Source organism: Amphiprion ocellaris, chromosome 14 (genome assembly GCF_022539595.1).
Source record: "Amphiprion ocellaris isolate individual 3 ecotype Okinawa chromosome 14, ASM2253959v1, whole genome shotgun sequence".
Taxonomy (NCBI): Eukaryota; Metazoa; Chordata; class Actinopteri; family Pomacentridae; genus Amphiprion; species Amphiprion ocellaris.
In genome coordinates, this window is record NC_072779.1 from 27,811,565 (window position 1) to 27,832,028 (window position 20,464).

A 20,464-nucleotide genomic window follows, 5' to 3' on the forward strand; every position below is an offset into this window, starting at 1 on the left:
CCACTTCAGCAGCAGTCTTTTTCTTTAGGACCCGATGGTTAGTAAATACTTGTAACCATCGTTATGATCAGCCAGGGCTTGCATGTCACACAGGTTGGCTTGAAATTGGTTCAGAGGCTTAATGACAAACACTGTTTCTGGTGAACCACACTCTGACTGGTTTGTGTAAAGTATAAGCGTCCTGTTCCGATAAAAAATCTTTAACCTCTTACACTGACTTTTTCACCCGTTTCATCTCGCACACCCCGTCGAAGTCGTCCTACTCCTCCCAAGCTACCGGGATGGGAAGGATTGTAATACACTTTTTTCATAACCCTTTTCTCAGTCATCCTGTCTTCTGAAACCTGTGTGGTTGAACTGAAAAAAACTGGTACATGAGAGGTTCATTATTCGTTTCCAAAAATACTTTATTGATCATATTAAAAAACAGATTTTTTTCATTATTATTGTTATTATGGGTATAAGAAGCATGCAAAAATAAAGAAAAAACAATGCATATGGAAAAAAGTGAGATACATCTTTGTGTATGGAGCATGCAAAAATAATGAAATAACATGGCATATGGAAACAACGTGAGATACATCTTTGTGTATGGAGCGTGAAAAAGAAAATATTTAAGGATACATCAACAAAGTAAAAACACTTTAAATTGTCAGGCTCGTATCATCTTTAAAACTTGGTGTAACAATGACATATCAAAAGCTGATGGGAACGCGGAACTTTTTCGCTGTTTTCAGCTCATACAGGAGAGTCTCCGCCACAGCTCGAACTCTGGCATTATCAGCTGAGATTCTGCGGATGTTCAGAAGGTGTTGAATGGTTGGGATTAAACGAGGAGTGAAAAGCCTCCCCATCAGCCTGTGAAAGTGGACCTGAAGGTAGTCATCACTCAACATCTCCAGACACTCGTGCTGTCTCTGACTGGGATGGTTGGCCTGACAGCCGTAGCAGTACTCGCGTCGGTAACTGTGGAGAGTAAGGTTCAGCAGATGAAACACAACCGTTTTGATGCTACTGATGAGCATCGATGACACCCAGCTGTCCACCTCATCCTCGAGGCTTGCAGCTGGCGCTGCTGTTGCTTCAGGGGCTGCTGCTGTTGGTGGTGGTGGTGGTGGTGGTGCCGGGTATCCAGGAGGAGCTGGCTCAGAATGGCCCATAAAGAGGGTCGGCATGCTACGTTCTGGAGAACTGTCGAGCTCCATCAAATCCTCCTCCGAGTCAGCAGAACCAAAGAGCATGGGTACCACGCTAGCTGCATAGCGGTTGGTGTGAGATGCTTTTGGGGCTGCTGTTGCTGCTGGTTGACCCCGCTCATGTTGATCAATAGGCAGGTTTGCTTAGTCTCTGTGATCATCAGTTCAACTGACCATCTTTATCACACAGGGGTGGGCGGTGATGATGTAATGACCAGAAAAAGAGGCGTGGCTGAGAAGTAGAGGGTGTGATCTTAGAATGATAAAGTTTTTTTGGCAGATGGAGTATCCCTCCAACTCAGAGAACAGAGTGGTGATTTTTTCTGTGGCTTTCTCCATCCACTCAATCCATGCACCCAATGGCAAGATCAGTACAGTATGGAATACCCCACAGTCAGCATTATTAAACTCTCCAAAACAAAGAACTCTGCAGGTTTCTTCTTTCCCATTGATCGGAGGGTGGTTCTGAAGTACAATCTACTTGACCCCACTACTTTGAATTGCCATACCACGCTGAAGACCGCTCTTTTCAGAAGCACCTCTATACAAATGGGGAGGTTTTCCAACCTCAGCCAATTAGAGGGTACAGGCTCGGCTATATTTTCCTGAGAAGTCTCTCGGAGATGCTGCTGCATGACCGTCTTCAGCACGCTCCATTCATTGGAAGTCAGCATGGCTCCTCCAGCTGATAGAAGCAGAGCTCCCCCGTCTTGTACTTGAAAACGTAGCCCCAGGATCCAGGCATTTCGTGGGGTTTGAGAGGCCGTTCCTCCTCCAAGGACTCGGCTTGGGGCACCTGGGTCCACTGGAGGTACATCATGGTTCTCCTAGGGTCTTGCGGTATCGCGGGCGTCTCACGGAAGACAGTGATGGGTGTCTCGCTGATGACCGCTGGTTCCGGATGCGGCAGGGCCCCAGATTTGCCGCCGCACACTTGGGGAACCACATAACCCAGGACATCCAACATTTTCTGAGCCATGTTGAGTTCTATTCAACGTTGTGGCCTATTGTGCGGCCTACTGCCTTTTAATATATGAAGAAGCCCCTGTACTTCTCATTGGTTCTCATTCCCCCTTCCCCTCACACCTCATTGGATGAGCGTAGCACGAGAATTTTATTATTATTGTTTTATAAATCATTTTTTGAAACGATCATTTCCGGCATTTAAAAATTTGTCATTTCCTTTTTTAAAAAATAAATACTACAAATATGACAGATGGAGTGTGACTAAGGAAGGGACTCTATGACATGGCAGCCTCTGATTGGACCCCATAGGACAAAGTCCCGCCCCCTTGTGATGTGGCAACTTCTGATTGGGACCTGTCAAAATTTGATGAGAAGCTTCCGATTGTCTCATTGGTCCCAACCATGTCCCGCCCTATGATGTGGCAGCCTCTGATTGGACGCCATCGGTCAAAGTCCCGCGCCCCTCGGGACGTGGCAGCTTCTGAATGGGATCTGTCAAAATTTGATGAGAAGTGTCCCATATTACTCTCTAACCTGTCTACTACTAAGCCTGAAAAGAATATTAGCTCATCTACAATACATACAGCTCTGTAAAAAGAAAGACCTTCTTCTTATCCAATACATCAGTGGCAAAAATAAACCTTCGCAGATGTTAGTAGCCATTTTCAAAATTATTTATTGGTTTCTCTACCAGTCTACTGAAGTTACTCATAGACAATATGATAAAGATGGACGTAGCGCCTGGCTACAAAAATGAACCCTACACTGAAGTGTCAAAAACTTCATATCACACCGTCCACCAGGGGCTGGCTCCATAGACCCTAATTCTACATAGGAAAAACTAAAATCAATATTGAATTTTCTATAAAGCGTTAAAGTTTGCAAAGTCAGGGGGCATGGCTACTTGATGGACAGTCTGGTCTGCAATGACTGACAGGTCAGGCAGCCCAGACACTCATTCACTGTAAACTCTGTACTCCTTGTTTGGATTAATTCTGATATAAGAACTGTTAGTTTATTTATCGGTGTAGCAGCAGAACATTTTCCACAGACAATTTTTCTGCCTGTTGGCTTGTTTTAACAAATTTTCACCTTCGGCTGATTCTACAAGCAGACACTAAAAGGACTCTAATAGTTGAGTAAGTAAATGTTCATTTTCTTATCGGTGCCGCTTTTAATGTCCTTTATATGCAACTTTAGTGTCAGATATATCGTGTGCCATGCATTCCAAATGTTGATGGAATTTATTTCTGTATGTTGACCAAAGAAAAGAGCTAGCATTCAGTAAATATTAGCTTTAATGTAAATTAGAAATGCTAACCGAGCTAGCTGTTCAGTCGTAGCCTGATTAAAGCTAACGTAGCATTAAGCTAATGATGTTTGTGTTGTGTTTCACGTAAACAGCTGAAGTTTGTTGTGTTACTGTAATGCGGTACATTTAGTTAATAAAATTGTCAGTGGAGATGCTGGTTCACATAAATTTAATGTTTTGAAAACCTAAATGTGATTAAAACAGTAACAATAAGGTTCTGTGTTGGGCGCCTGGATAGCTCAGCTGACTGGGTGCGCGACCCAAGAACAGGGGCTATAATCCCCGCTGCTTCAGGAATGTCACTCCCCAAAGCAGCCAATTGTGAAGCAGGAATGACTGCATGTCATTCCCATACTCTTCTATCTATCAGTTTCGGCTACACAACTGCTGAAAATCCAAACAAATCACCAGTTATGAGTCAAGCGGCTTCACAATTGGCTGTTTATTTACACATGACTTTTGCTACACTTCTGCCATGAGAGAGATTCGTATCTGAAATGTCAGGGTTTCTGTTCCCTGAGCTCAGGCTCACATACTCATTCATGTTGGCTGCATTCTGCTCCGCTGCCTTGTACCCCAGTAGTTACGCTGAGGACTCTCTGTCCAGCCCACATTTACCGGCCTCTGCTGTTTACCGACGCTGCTGCTAACAACGTTAGCATCCAAAAGTGATGATAGACTCTACAGCTAAGTGTTAAAGTAATCTTAGTAACTAGTACTCTTCTCCACATCTGGACAATATTACATATAAAGCAGTGATCTACATTACTGTAGCTGAAGTTACTGTAAGTTAACATCAGACTGTAATCTCTGATGTAAACATGTTCTAACATTGGGTTTTAAAGTTGTTCTGTAAATCTCAGGCTACGTTTCCTGACTTAGTGTAAACACTGATGCTAAATCAGGTTAGTCAGTGTCATCAATTCTTTAACTGTAAGCTGCAGCTAAGTGTTCTGTAAATCACAGCTGATCAATCATAACAGATCAGTAACTAATGTCTTGTGCTGTTGGTTAATGATCAGCAGATACAAATTAATCTACGTTAATGTTCCTCCACAGAACTCTGTTACTGATGAATGTTTATCTCTCAGTTCAGTTCTGAATTAATGTCTCTGTTCTTTGGTTCAGACTGTTTTTTTTTAGCAGTTTCTGTTATCTGAAACTTCTGTTGAAATGATTATTTTAAAAACAGTTACTGAGGTCTGCCCTCAATCACACTGGACCACAGAGTGGACTGATAGCTACTTTCTGCTGCTATTTAATATAAAACAGAGCAGCAGTTTTTTTCTGTAAAACAGTGTATGGTCAGATAACTGTGTGGAGCTCATGTTAATACTAATGATACATTAGAATAAAAATAATAAACTATTATCTGAGACAGTAAAATGTTCTTTGGCCTCAACCAGGACAACAAACATTTCCATAAGATTCAAAAATGGGACAAAAAACATAACACTCTGTTGTGTTCCATTCATATCCTGATGTGTTCACTCTGATATTTAATGTTCCAGCAGGTGGAATTAAAGAACGTTGTAGATCTTTTCCTCACTGTTTGTGTCTTTTCCTTCCAGTCTTGGTCTGGATCATTGGGAACATCTGGTCTGATGAACTGAGAGCTACAGAGAACATAAACATTCAGTTGTGGTTGTCTGAAGAGTCTTCTCTCCTTCATCACTGTGACGAAAAGCAGCACTGATGTCCTCCTCATCCTTTCAGTAATAACAGTAATGCTGCAGATTCAGCTCCTCTCTTCCGAATACAACTTGTCTTATGACTGTTCAGCATTTACACTCCACTGTACGGCAACACATTATTTACTTCATTTATTACATGTGTTTACACATCTTTACAGTTCAGAATTGTTGAATAATGTAGTTTTTAAATGTACAATAAAGGAAATAATGAAGCTCCTGCCCTGAATGTGTTGATGTTTTAATGCTGCATATCTGCTTTAAATAACATGGACTTTATATATATATATATATATATATATATATATATATATATATATATATATATATATATATATATATATATATATATATATATTTATATATATATTTATGCTACAATAGCAGAGATGAAGTTAAAGGGGATAAATGGAACCTGTGAATACTAAGATCAGAGAATAATAAACAGCTGAAAGAGTTGGTCTGTCCTTCTGTTAGTGAAAGTTAAACAGGAAGTGGTTCACTGAGGATGTCACCCATTCAGTCTCCTTCACAACCAGATGAGGTTTTCCTTCTGTTGGCTTCACTCAGAAGATCCTCACAGTGAAGATGAGACACCTGAGATGAAGACAGACATCACAGTGTCAACATCAACTGCAGAGGTTCATTTTAAAGTAACCCTGGAAAGATTTCCTATTTCATACAGTTTACCAAGCACTAAAAGACACAAAGGCCTGGAGTCACTTTAGCTTTAGGAGAGAGGATTTTATTCTTCATCTTATCTGTGAAGCAATTTAAATGTAATAACCTAACTGTAGTGTTCATCATGACTTTCGTCATATTCTGGGAGTTTATTTTTCCAATCTACACTGCAGGAACACATACTACAACATGTGAATCAGTCATTAAACAACGTTAACCATTAGAGAGTAGACGTACTGTTTTCTCCAGTTGAACTTCAGAGACTCATCAGATATTCAGGACTACTGACAACACAGAACCTTAACGTTACTGTTTTAATGACATTTAGGTTTTCTAAATGTAGCAGAATGAATGAGTGCTGCATCTTCGCTTTGTGTTGGCTGGTGTTTTGCTCACGTGACATAATGGTAATGACTTGCCTTAATGGTCACTCACCGTCCTCTTGCTTTGACGTCAGGGGCATTCCTCGCTCCCCGTTCACCTCACTTCCTGTTTCCCTTTGCCAGCAGTCACCGTTGTGCGACCGTAGCCTGAGAGGTGAGCCGCTCACAGGCTGTTGTGCATCCAATCTGAGCCGTGAGCCATTCGCTGGCCGTTACTGGCCGTAACCGTGGCCGCTGGTTGCTTCCTGTTCCCTCGTTGTGGACCGATTTCACCGATCGGTGTGCCCAACATTTATCTGGAGCTGTGCTGGCTACACTAGGTCACGGACGCAGGAGACACTGCTGCTTAGCTTCCGCTAGTCTGCTTTGCCTCCGCTGGTCTACGTTGCCTCCACCAGTCTGCTTTGTCTTCTTTGATTCTGTTATCTGCTTCTGTGTTGCTGCCGCGAGTGTTGGGCTGCCTCAGCTTGCCTCTGCAGCTGACAAACGTCCTACTAGCCACTTAATTTTAACGTTTTGTGCGGAAGCATTTCTCTATCTTTCCTGTTTTATTTTTAGAGTATTTCCCTTAATTATGCTGCCATGTGACTATTTGTTTAGTTAGGTACTTTTTCTTTCTGTGGATTATGATTCGTTTGTCACGTGACCGCACTTGATTATTTTGTATTATCAGTGGATTTCCCTTAAGTTACAAGTTACTGTTTATTTGTCGTCTTTAATTAAATGTTTCAGTTTTGATAAATTGTTTTCTTTCGTTTTGTTTATTGTGTTAAGTAGTTTTGTTCAGTGCATGTAATTATTCAAATTGGTAATTGATTTAAGGATAACACTGTTAATGAATGTTCCCTTCTCTTATGATTTGCAGAAGCTGTGGGCCTACGGTGGTGGGGACTGGTGTCTTTGGGTGGTGGGAACCCCTTCCTGTGTGGCGTGCTGCTCATGCCCTGGTTGTTTTTTGATTTCTTCACTCAGGTGTGTGTGCGTGTGTGCATGTTCACGTGTGAGTGGGGTGATTCCCGGGGGGTCCCCCCCCCCCCCCCCCCCCCCCCCTCGTGACACCCGTTAGCCCCAAACCCCTACCAGAGAGCCCCAGCTCTGGTTAGGCCCCACAAACCTTCATTGAACTATCCTGTGTGAATGGTTGTTTTTGGGGTTTTTTTTGTTTTTTTTTTTAAAAATGGATTTTAAAGTGAGTTTTTTTGATACTGTAAAATAAAATTTGTCCCTTTTTGCCTTCACTGGAACCACGTCTCCTGGCTCATCAGTAGAGTGAACCTGAGTTGCCTTCTCGTTATTAGTGGTTATAATCCCCTGGGTGAAAGTCCCAGGGTTGCGTTGTCTAGCCGGTGTCTACATTCAGTAGTTGTACGTAGTTGTAGTACCCTAGTTTATCTCACCCCTCTGCTCGCCACACAAACATTACATTTATGTGAACCAGTGTCTCCACTGACAGTTTTATTAACTAAATGTACCACATTACAGTAACACAACACACTTCAGCTGTTTACGTGAAACACAACACAAACATCATTACCTTAATGATGCTACATTAGCTTTAATCAGGCTACGACTGAGCAGCTAGCTCGGTTAGTATCGCTAATTCACATTAAAGCTGATATTCACTGGATGCTAGCTCTCTTCTCTGGTCAACGCACAGAAATAAACTCCATCAACATCTGAAGTGCATGACACACATTACTGACGCTACAGCTGCATATAAAGTACATTATAACTGGCACCAATAAGAAAATAAACATTTATTTACTGAACTATCACAGTCCTTTCAGTGTCTGCTGGTAGAATCAGCCGAAGGTAGAAAACTGGTTAAAACAAGCCAACGGGCAGAAAAACTGTCTGTGGAAAAAATTCTGCTGCTCCAAAGATAAATAACGACAAGCTAACAGTTCCTATATCAGAATTATATCCAAACAAGGAGAACAGAGTTTATGGTGAATGAGCGTCGGCTGCCTCTTCCAGACGACCTGTCAATCATTCCACACCAGACCGTCAATCAAGTGGTCCCAGCCCCTGACGGGCCTAAAACTTCAACGCTTTATATAATATTCAATATTGATTTATTTTCACACCGCTCACTTGATCTCTGTTTTTGGCCATGAAAACTAATGAAAAAAGAAAACCTTGTTTTCTGCTTTTCTACTGCTGTAGAAAAGCAGTCTTTTGTGTGTGTTTTTTTTTTAAATGATTGATCAGCTGTGACCTGCAGGAGACTTAGCTACAGCTAACAGTTAACTGGAGAGTCTTCGGCGTAACTACTGGGGTAAAGGGCAGCAGACCGGAATGCAGCCAGCATGAACGAGCCTGTGAGCCTGAGCTCAAGGAACAGAAACCCTGACATTTCAGATACGAATCTTTCTCATTGCAGAAGTGTAGCAAAAGTCATGTGTAAAAAAACAGCCAATTGTGAAGCTGCTTGACTCGTAACTGGTGATTTGTCTGTATTTCCAGCAGTTGTGTGGCCAAATATGTAAACTTTTCAACTATGAATATCTTTGTACACATGGACAACTCTTTGTAGGCATTGACAAATGTTATTACATGTACAAATTTTAATACAGATTCAGTGTGTCCTCTAAGATTTTTTCCAGCAGTGACGGCAGGCTCTCTCTAGGTTGTTTTTCTTCGTTTCTCCTCAGGTTCACCCTCAAAACTGTCGTTACTCTTTTCATTAGGATCTATGTCTCTGGATCTTTGTTTTGCCATGAGTTTAGCCAAAATGAATGTAGAGGAAACCCTGAGGTTAGCAGATTTTGTACACATTTGAAAACCTAATTACAGACAAATTTTGAGACGACTTTTGCAGATTCCGGTTTGCATTGACAAATCTCAGTTCGCATTGACAAATTATTTTACACATTGACAAATCTCACTTTGGACATACGGATTGAAATACAGACAGACAACTCTCCATTCGCATTCACAAATAGCTTTGCTACAATAACGCTCCCATAAGAGGAGACTCTTTGCCTCAGGCAACCACAGCTGGATGTTCATGTTCTCCGCAGCTCTCAGTCCACAGCAGACTAGATGTTCCCAATGATCCAGATCAAGACTGGAAGGAAAAGACACAAACAGTGAGGAAAAGATCTATAACGTTCTTTAATTCCACCTGCTGGAACATTAAATATCAGCGTGAACACATCAGGATATGAATGGAACACAATAGAGTGCTATGTTTTTGTCCTATTTTTGAATCTTATGGAAATGTTTGCTTTCCTGGTTGAGGCCAAAGAACATTTTACTGCTTTAGATGGACAATAAAGTTTCTTCTTTTTTATTCTAATGTATCATTAGCACTGTGATTACATGAGGTCCACACACTTATCTGATCATACGTTGTTATAGAGTAAACACTGCTGTTCTGTTTTACATTAAACAGCCTCAGAGTGTAACTGTCGCTCCCCTCTGTGGTCCAGTGTGATGGTGGGTAGGCCTCAGTAATGATACTGTTTCTGAAACAATCATTTTAACACAAGTTTTCCTCAGTGAAATGAACAAAAGTTGTTAAAACAGTATGAAACAAAGAACAGAGATATTAACTCAGAACTGAACTGTTCTTCATTTACTGAACTGAGAGATTAACATTCATCAGTAGTTAGTGTAGATTATTTATATCTGCCGATCATTACCCAACAGCACGTCTAGACCGCAGTTATTGATCCGTTATGATTGATCAGCTGTGTGACCTGCAGGACACTTAGCTCCAGCTAACAATTAACTAATTTATGACATTGACAAACCTAATTTAGCATCACTGTTAACACTAAGTCAGGTAACGTAATCTGAAATGTACAGAACAACCTTAAATCACGATGCTAGAACATGTTTTACCATCAGAGGTTCCAGTCTGATATTAACTTACAGTACCTTCAGCAACAATAGCCGTAGGTTGCTGCTTTATGTGATATTGTCTAGATGTGGAGAAGAGCACAACTAGTTACAAAGATGATTCAGCACTGACCTGTTGGGTTTAACTCCACTTTTGGAGGCTAATGTTGTTAGCAGCAGTGTTGGTAAACAGCAGAAGCAGGTAAATGTGGGTGGAACAGAGAGTCCTCGGCTCTCAGTCATTCTGACCAATCACTTTTCTCTGGTTCCGCCCTCTGAGAATCTTTTTTTTTTTTTGTCTCTGGTTTAAAAAAATCCAAGATATCAACCAGGAAGTAGCAAAATCCTGGTTTCATTTTCTCAGTGCAGAAACCAACAGGTGACATCACAGTAGTTACGTCCATCTTTATTATACAGTCTATGAAGTTACTCCATTTCCCAGAAGCAGCTGCATCTTGACACATTAAGCATCAAGTCAATTCATACAGCAGTGTAATTTCACTCCTGCTCCACTGCAGTAGTTGCCAGGACAGAACATTATGGGTGTATACCATTTTTCTCATCATTTCTAGCTATACAGACCAGATGTTAAGTGTATAATACTAAGCCTTACTCTACTCTTCCTCCTTTCTTACTATCCTTGGACCACAGAACTTGTAGAGTAAGGAACCATATGAGTTAACTTTTGTTAGAGAAACACTGTAGGGCAAATCTAACATACAGTATCCATCTGCATGGAGTGATTCTATTTTGAGAGACTTTTTCATGTTGTTCCCACTATAAACAACTGTGTTATACAGGGTGAGTACTTTGACAAAAATCCATATTTCAACAATGGTAATTTTGTCTCTTGTAATGAATCAGATCCAAATGTTATGTTGTCCACTTGGGAGCATTGATTTTAAGTTGAAAAAGTGGGTGATAAAGAAACAGATATCCCCAGATATATGTGTTTGTGTATGATTGTGTTTCCACAGCAAAGCCATCCAAGCCACGGTGCTGGATGGAAGGCAAACTGTTGGAGGGTGGTGATGTTAAGATGAGCTGCAAGTCTACTGATGGTTCCGATCCCATTTACTATAAATGGGAAAGAAAAATGGACAAGGACAAGTATGCTGGGAAGCTGCCTCCACTAACCCTCATAGGTAAATATGCTCACACACTTAAGAATTTGTTCCACTACAATGACACAGAGTGCAGGTGTCAGCCTGCCATTTTCACCTTGCATTTAGCATGGCAATTTCCTCCCCTTCTACTAAATGCATGTTGTTGTTACCTAAATCTGGGATTCACACCACCCAAGACTATTGGAATTGGTGTAAAGAAATACAAAGAAGGCAGACCGTTAATTCCATCCAGTAGCAGAATGAGAATGACTGCAGCCTGACCAATCTCCAGTGTTGATACGGTGCTGTTTAGACCCAGTGAGATTTTTCAGTTGTTGACTTTAAGAATAAAAGCAGTGTGTCGACACACTTTCCAATGTAATTGTGATTTATTATCTGAGTTTATCCATTTATTACCTCTGTATGCAAAATACTTTTTCATTCTGCTCAGGTGGACAGGAATTCAGTTCAAGAGATCCTGGACTGTGTGGTCTTATTTCACCCTTTTGAATGCACTGCTTTTTTGCATTCACTCTGGCTGTCTGTTGTTATACACTGCCCGTCCCCAAAAAGAAGTCTCACTCAAATATTTTGTTGGACTGCCTTTAGTTTTGAGTATGGCACTCATTCACTGTGACATCATTTCAGTCAGCTTCTGCAATGTCACAGCATTCATTTCTGTCCAGAAATGCATTCATTTTTCATCAAGATCTTATATTGATGTTCGGAGAGTCAGACCACGGCACAAAGTCCTCTATAGCACATCCCAAAGACTCTCAATGGCCTGAGGTCTGGACTCTGTGAAGGCCAGTCCATGTGTGAAAATAACGTCTCCTTGAACCACTCATTCACAATGTGAGCCCAATGAATCCTGGCATTGTCATCTCGGAATATACTCTTGTCATCAGGGAAGAAAAACATCATTGATGGAAAGACCTGGCCATTCAGTATATTCAGATAAACTGAACTCATTCTTTGGGAACATAACGGTGCTAAACCTGACCAAGCCCAGATCATAACCCTAAAGCTCACAGGCTTGAAGTCACTAGAAATGATAAGTGCATCACTTCATCCACCTCTCTTCTTACCTGGATGCGTCCCTCACTTTGGAACATGGTAAATCTGGATTCATCAGACCACATGACCAACCACATTTGTTCCTCAAAGATGATGGTTCATCACTATTCATCCAGGTTTTAATAATGTGTTGGATGGTTCATAACTTGATTTTAGTAGTTTCATACATCTCCTTACTTGTTTTCTTTGGTTGATGCAGGCCAATAATTTGACCCTTCTGAGACAGATGGGTCCTTTCCATGACCACAGGATATGTCTTCCGACATGGTTGTTTAATAAATGAGAAGCTCCTCACTGTATCAGCTAGGATTAAATAAATTGCAGCCAGCTGAAACATATTCATCACTGCAGTAATTATTCAATGGAAGGCTCTTACCTATTGCCTAGTTAAATCCAGGTAGCGACTTTTTTTTGGCCAGGCAGTGTATGTTAGACAGATTCCAATTCACACCTTAAAACTGAGTTTTACTGAACATTAAGAGATTGTCACAAATATTGGGTATTTTAAAAACAGCAGATTCTTTCACAAGTTTGTAATTTCTGTCAACACGATCATACAATACAGTACAAAAATTCTTGCTCTACACCATAATCTAAGATATGAATATTAATTTGCACACTGTTTTGTCTTTCTTGGTACTTCAGATTTGAAAAACCCTGAGATTGTGACACTGAGAAACTTGACCAAGGACAACACTGGAGTCTATAAATGCACAGCCAGCAATGATGTGGGAGAAGAAAGCTGCACAGTGGAGGTCAATATGCACTGTGAGTGGATAATCCATGCTAAGCAATGCACAGGTACAAAATCTGAAATTTACTATTCATGGCATTGTAAATCTCACCCTTAAATGATTTTCATACACACTTCCACAGTCCTATCTGAAATCACTGATTTACCATATAACAATGTATGTCTGGCTAAAAGCAATGTTTTAGAGGCAGAAATACCAGTGCACTGCACCATTTTTCATTACACTTTTTTTTTTTAAATCGCTGATTCCACCTCAAGATGTAACTCTTCAGGCACAACTTTAAAATGTGTTGGTTTGTTTGATGAAAAATAAATATGGATAATATGGATAATACAAAAAGCAGAGCACACACACTCGGGTGGCTATGGCTCAGACAGGAAAGCGTGTTGTCCAATAATCACAAGTTCGGTCCAATCCTCTGTTTCCGCTACCAAGGACTCTCTCAGGTTCAGTGCCTTTGGGCAAGACACTGAACCCGAAGTTGCTCCCAATAGCAGTTCTGTTGCCATGGGTGAATGAAGAACACTGTAAAGCTCGTACCACAAAGGTAGAAAGGTGCTATATAAGTGCAGACCATATACCACTTACACAGGAAGGTAGTATCTCTGGGTGTCTTCTGCAGTGGTTTAAGTGACCACTGTTGTAGCTGCTATTAGAAATACTAAGGTACCTAAATCTCAACCTCATATTATTCATAAGAGGAATCTTAAATACTTTAATGAACAAGCCTTTCATCATGATTTATCCAATATCAGGCATGGCAATTTTCCGCTGTTCCGCGGAAATCCGCCGTTTTAATTTTCAAATTGATCATTTCTGTGAATCGTCCAAATCCGTTGAGAAAATTTTAGGGGGGGTGAGGTATGTTTTTGTTACTCTTGCTCCCGGTTTTTGAGCAGCGCTCGGCGTTTCTCCCGCAGCGTAACAGACAAAGAGAACCAGTCTAGCTCCTGCTGCATTGTAAAAGGCCTTGCGGTTGTTCGAAATTGGTTAGCTGCCAACGATTGGACCAATCAAATTGCTCGATGCATTCTTTTGTTACAATTCATGGCGGCATGTTCGTGTTGGAATTTTGAGCTATTGGGATCGTTTTCAGTGGAATCATGAGGCGACATTAGAAGTAGGGTTGCCACGCATCCCTTAAAATACGGAATCGTCCTTTATTTGACAATTAATTGTCGCGTCCTGTATTGAATCAATACGGGACGCAAATTGTTCCGTATTTTTATAAACGCCCCGTACACGTCTGTCACACAGCCATCAAAACTGCATAAGGAACAAAATAGAACACAGGAAATACTAAGGGCAGCTAATTTAAACTATTTAAACCTATGTAGCGAGGACCCGATGCGAGGTCCAGCAGACCACGCTGCACCCGCGTGTTTAAAAATGTTTACACCAGAAACTCCACCACGTCCAAAGAAGCAAAAACGTTTGCAAATGTACAGACGTGAGTGGAAAGAGTGGAACCACTGGCAATGAGAACAAGGCAAACTGTGTTTTCTGTTGCTCATGGACTGGCTGAAGTAAAGCAGCATCAGGAGACCAACATGTAAGAAACATGAGAACAGAGAGAACCCAACCAGCAGGTCACAGTTTATCATCATCTAATCATCTCCTGAAGTCTATATGGTGAGAGACATCAGTATATGGTTGTGAATTTACCAGAGGATGCTTATAATCATGTTGATGTGGTCATAGACTCTACAGTATTTTAGGGACTCAATAAATGCCTAAGTTGTTTAGTATTTTTTAATGCCTTTTAGTTTTTAATAAACATTTATATAATAGCCAATATGTAATCAATAAATGGCCTTTGCCTATCTAAAGAAAAACTCACTCAGAACTCTGATATGCTAACAGCACTAAATAAATCAATAAATACATGCATACACACAGAAATAAGTTAATACATTAACTGTGTTAAGATAAGATTTAGATGGGAAAAAATGTCTGTAGAGAATTTCTTTGTCCAGTATTCTGCATTCAGTTGTTTATGTTTTTGCAGAATCCAGTATTGCTCACTGGTTGCTCATTACATTTTATTAGGATGGTTTCCCTGTTTAAAATGATGCCACTTCTGTTCAGGCAGAACCTGTGATCATAAAACAATACAAAACTCTTACTTTCATGTTAATAAAGCACTTAAAGCTTTAAGTATGGCTAAATGCTTTTTTCAGAATTAAATATATCACTCCTTAGGTGGTAGTGGCCCCAAGTTCAGTAAAGTTGGAAAGATATTCACAGATTTGGACTTCCGGCATCAATAACTCATTAGATATAGGTTGTCAATACATAAATGGTGCCTCTTTCCCATCGTTTTAAGGCAGACAATGTGCTACAAGCCCAGTTTTATCAAAAGTCGCTGTCTTTCAAGCTGCAGAAATAACATTGATGTCTATGTGTAGCCGGCTGTGTGACGTCTGTCTGCAAAACCGCTGCAACAGCAAAGAGAGACACAAATATTCAATAACTTCAGTCTTGTTCTCTGTAGGTACACAATATGCTACAAGCCCAGTTTTATCAAGTAGCACATTGTGTACCTTATAATTATGGAAAAGAGGCATCGTTTATGTTTTCACAACATATATCTAATGAGTTATTGATGCTGGAAGTCTGAATCTGTGAATATCTTTCCAACTTTACTGAACTGTGGCCCCGAGGAGCCGTGGTGGACGTCCTTTATTTTCATTTCTGAAAGGTGGCAACCCTAATTAGAAGTGACTTTGTGACCAGTGTAGAACTCCAGTGTAAATAGTGTTAAAAGACCTATAGAACTGCGCCCCCCTGGCCCCCCCCTGAAGATTGTATACCGAACATTTTCAGCTGAAATCAAAATTTGCTGTTGCCATGCCTGCAATATTGATTGGAAGAAAATGGGACTTATCCCTGATGTAGAGATAGTTTAGACATTCTTTAGGGAAGGCTATATGTCTATGTTCCTGTCTAATAGAATTTTAGGTGTTAAATTGTATTAATGAGCATTTCATATCTTCTGGCTCTTTGTTTGACTCAGTGGGAACTGTCTCCATGAAACTCTGGATAGACCTCCCAGTGTACATTGGTGAGCCTTTTAATTTTGTACCTTTCTCCAATCAGGAAGTTCATACAGCCCTTAAAGCTTTAGATCATAGAAAACCTTCTGGATCTGATTAAATAGATCCTTACTTTTTGAAACTGGCAGATGATTTCATAGCAAAGCATATTACAATCCTTTTTAACCTCGTAGTGGTTTGGAAATCAGCTTTTGTTCTCTCTTTATTAAAAGGGGTGACCCAGCGATTTTAACTGAAGTATAGACAAATATTTAAACTATCAGTGCTGGCCAAAGTTCTTGAAGCTCTTGTGAGGGAGCAAGTAAAGAAATGTTTATATTCCAATGCCATCATATCAAAATATCAATCAGGCTTCAGAAAAAAAAAAACATAGTACCATCACAGCTGCAGTTAAGGTGGTAAATGACATTATTGTTGCATTTGACAAGAAAAAACATTGTGCATCACTTATTATTTATCTGGCGAAAGCATTTGACACTGTTGATCGTGGCTTAGGCTCCTTCATTTGGGACTCTAGGAGCATGCAATTGCTTGGTTTACAAACTACCTCAGTAATAGGACTCAGTGCATCAAATATGATGATCTGTGCTCTGAATTTGTTACTGAACACATTGGGGTGCCGCAGGGTTCTGTATTAGGTCCCCTTTCATTCATTATTCATATCAGTGATCTAGGTCTAAATGTGTCAGATGCTAATTTGCCTTTTTATGTTGATGACACAGTGGATCAACTCTTGTGCAGACCAGAGGTGGGTAGAAAATTGTACTCAAGTAAGAGTAACGTTACTTCAAAATGATATCACTGAAGTCAAAGTAAAAAGTAATCATCCAAAAATTACTCAAGTAAGAGTAAAAAAGTATTTGGTGAAAAGACTACTCAAGTACTGAGTAACTGTTCGATTGTAATGCCCCATTTACTTTTTTTTTTTTTTTTAGAAATGATGTGATCAGACAGACAAAAATGTAAAATAATGTGCAAATTTTGGTATTTCCAAATAATAAAATCAAAAAATAGCAAAAATAAACATCTTTACAAAATGATGAATTAAGGCACAAGAAACACAAATTTCCAAATCTGTTTTTCAAAACATAAAGCTTGTGAAACAAATACCTGTAGTAAAGTAACGTTTTTATGTTTGAACAGTGTTTGCACTACTTCCAAGAATAGAAAGAAAGAAAATACAAGATACACTGCATGCTGTATCCCCCCCCCGCGCGCTGTATCAAGCCTGACGTCACACTTCACTTCGTCCATGTTCGTAAACAGAAGACAAAAGCCGAAGATATCTATGCTAATGATATGCTAATGTTGTTAGACTCCAAAGCAAGATCAAATTTCCCGAAAATGCCCCCGTTTTTTTCATTCCGTCTGCTACGTTTGTAGAGTTTGTGCCACTATGCCACCACAGGTCATGTGGTCATGTGACTGCAGGGCTACGTCTGGTGAAACGGAGTCACGTGATTATTGTTGCTCTGTCTGATTGGTGAAACACAGTCATGTGGCAGATCCAATTTGGCATCTCTCCGGCAAAATAAAGCATATCTAATGTGGTAAATAAAAAAAGTAACGAGTCGAGTGTAGCCCAGTGTAACGGAGTAAGAATACCGTTTCTTCTTCACAAATCTATTTAAGTAAAAGTAAAAAGTATGGCAGAGTAAAACTACTCTCAGTACATTTTTTTTTCAAAAAGTTACTCAGGTAAATGTAACGAAGTAAATGTAACTCATTACTACCCACCTCTGGTGCAAACCATGGAATCCCTGCAGAAAGCCTTTGTTGCTGCCCAGCACTCATTACTTCATCTTAAACTTGTTCCCAATGCAGACAAGACTAAGTTAATGCTGTTTTCCAATTCTAGGCCACAAACGATTCCATCATTGTCCACACCTGAGGGAAATTAAATAGAGGTGGTTCACGTGTACAAATACCTGGGTGTCTTGATTGATGACTTTCTCATTTTCAAGCCACGTGGAGACACTTGTGAAGAAGCTGAGTAAAGAAAGTTTGTTTTTTTTTAGTGCAGAAAAGCAGCTTGTCGCTGCGACTTTTGTCTGTGTTGGATTATGGAGATCTTTTGTACATTAATGCTTCTGCTCAATGTCTTTGCATAGTTGACATTGTTTACCATGCTTCTCTGAGGTTTATTATGAACTGTAAAGTGTCGCCACACCACTGCAAGTTATGCTGTCAGGTGGGATGGCCAGCTTTAACCACCTGAAGGATCGGTCATTGATATGCATTCATATATAAGGCAATACTTGGACTACTGCCCACCTACATTTGTTCTCTAACTGCATAGAAAAGTGCTGGTCTTTACTCTCTCCGTTCACAAGATAATTTGTTGCTTTCTGTTACATACGCTCGTGCTGGATTGGGTAAAAAGGCATTTGTTTACTCTGCACCTTTTGCATATGTTGCAGAAAAATTGGAAATTAACTGAGTAAATCTGACTGAGCGCTTTAATATCTAAACTGCAAGTTCTTCATGCTGACTCCACAACATGCACTTGCTTTTTATAGCTTGCGTGTAATTTTTAAAAAACATTTCTATTTGCTCATGTTTTAATTATGTTTTAGCTGCATAATTTTGTAACTGTGTTTTGCATTTGCTGCTGCCTATCTTGGCCAGGAACCCCATGCAAAAGAGGTTGTTAATCTCAATGGGATTTCTCCTGGTTAAATAAATGTTAAGAAAGAAAGAAAGAAAGAAAGTGTAGCGGAACTACTAAAGTAGTTAAGTTTGCACTTGTTAATGAAGGGGCACCATCCTCAGTTTATCTGAGGAAATTATTAGTTTAAACAAAATCTCAAATCTTTGATTAGAATGAATTTGATCAGTCAGATATCTGAAAGCCTAGAAATCTGATTAAAATGACCTCAGTTCCCACACAAGGAAAAGCATGAGACCGTGAATTGGTCTAAATGAAAACATTTATTAACTATTCCACTATGACAATACAGGTGAGCTATATACAGTGAAAAATGTAGTGTGTGTGTGTGTGTGTGTGTGTGTGTGTGTGTGTATGCGCGTGTGTGTGAGCGTGCGTGCGTGCACATGTGTGCGTGTGTATGTGGTGAATATGTGAAATCAGATTAAATGACTAAAGGAAGATGATTATGGTGAAAGGAGGTTAGATAGCGAACGATCTAACACAATGAATCTATGATCTGGGTTACATTCAATACGCTTAAGAGTGAATAAATTTAACTATCATCAAGTTATTGCAACATCAACCCAATCAGGAGCAGATAGGAGAGCTTTTGTCTACATGTACAGCACTGATCAGATCAGAGTCTCCGTTGGCTAGAACCCAGTGGGAGGCCGGAAACTTCCTCACAGCGGACCCAGGCTGTCTGTCCTGAAGCGTCGTGTGGTCGCTAGGCAACGAGTTCTGCCGTTGGAGCTTTCAGCGCAGTGTCGGAGGTCTGCCAGCAGACGTCTGACGTAGGCAACGCAGGTGATGAGTCAGGCAGCCGATGTTCAATGCGCGGTCTGCACAGTCTTCAGGGTTGATGAAAAATAACTTGTTTAACTGTGGCTCTCATTATGTTTTCTGTTGGCGTTAGCCAGGTAATACAAAAGGATTGTGAAAACTGAGAGCAGAGGCGCGGTGGAATTTAGAGAAAGGAAAAAAAATTGATTTGTATTATTTGTTGTTGGTTCGTCAAAAAGATTAAAGCATATAAGCTCAGGCTTATAACGAAAGTGAACAATATCTAAATATGTCGCAAAATTATAAAAGGGCGACAAAAATGAGGCCGAGGTCCAAAGAAGAAGAGCACCAAGACAAGTAAAAATTTAGGAGGAAAAAAAGTTAAACTGTTATACGTAGAAAGATGGAGAAAAACTGAGATGTAAAGGAACACGAGCAGAAGCGAAGAGGCCGAACAAAGGTGGTGTTGGCCTTTTTATCCTTTGGGTGGAGAGAGGAATTTCCCACGACTTTTGACGTAATCTAATTACCCTCTCTTTGTTGTCAAACAGAGGGAAAACTGCATTTGTTAAATCGAATTAAAACATATATTATGCACGCAAACACGATCTGTTCATCTCTCACCAAGACCCATTGACATGGAATCAAAAATCAAGGCTATACAATCTAAAAAATAAAGTATGCTACTCTATGCATAGAAACTAGATATAAAATATGCTTTAGATATTAATAATATATGTTGTTGTGAGAATATGTGTTGCATTTAATGTGTACAGTTATGAATGTTACCAACTTCACATTTTACACTTTTAATCAATGATGATACAGTTGTTATTATTGATTTCGTCCCGACATCGCCGGGCTATCTGATGTCGCCAGGTCCATGCAAGAAATGTGATCATTTCAGTAAAACCTTAACTTTGTCCCCATATCACCTACAGATGTGAATTTTGGATAAGTAA

General features: G+C 40.1%; 1 protein-coding gene across 1 annotated transcript in view; it reads left to right on the forward strand.

Moving 5' to 3' along the window:
* The window catches only part of LOC111572159 (CXADR-like membrane protein), a 127,117-nt gene that overhangs the window by 56,495 nt on the left and 50,158 nt on the right, over nt 1–20,464 (forward strand). Inside the window, 2 exon segments of the mRNA XM_055017294.1 lie at nt 11,053–11,220; nt 12,904–13,026. Of these exon segments, the coding sequence (XP_054873269.1) occupies nt 11,053–11,220; nt 12,904–13,026 (291 nt within the window).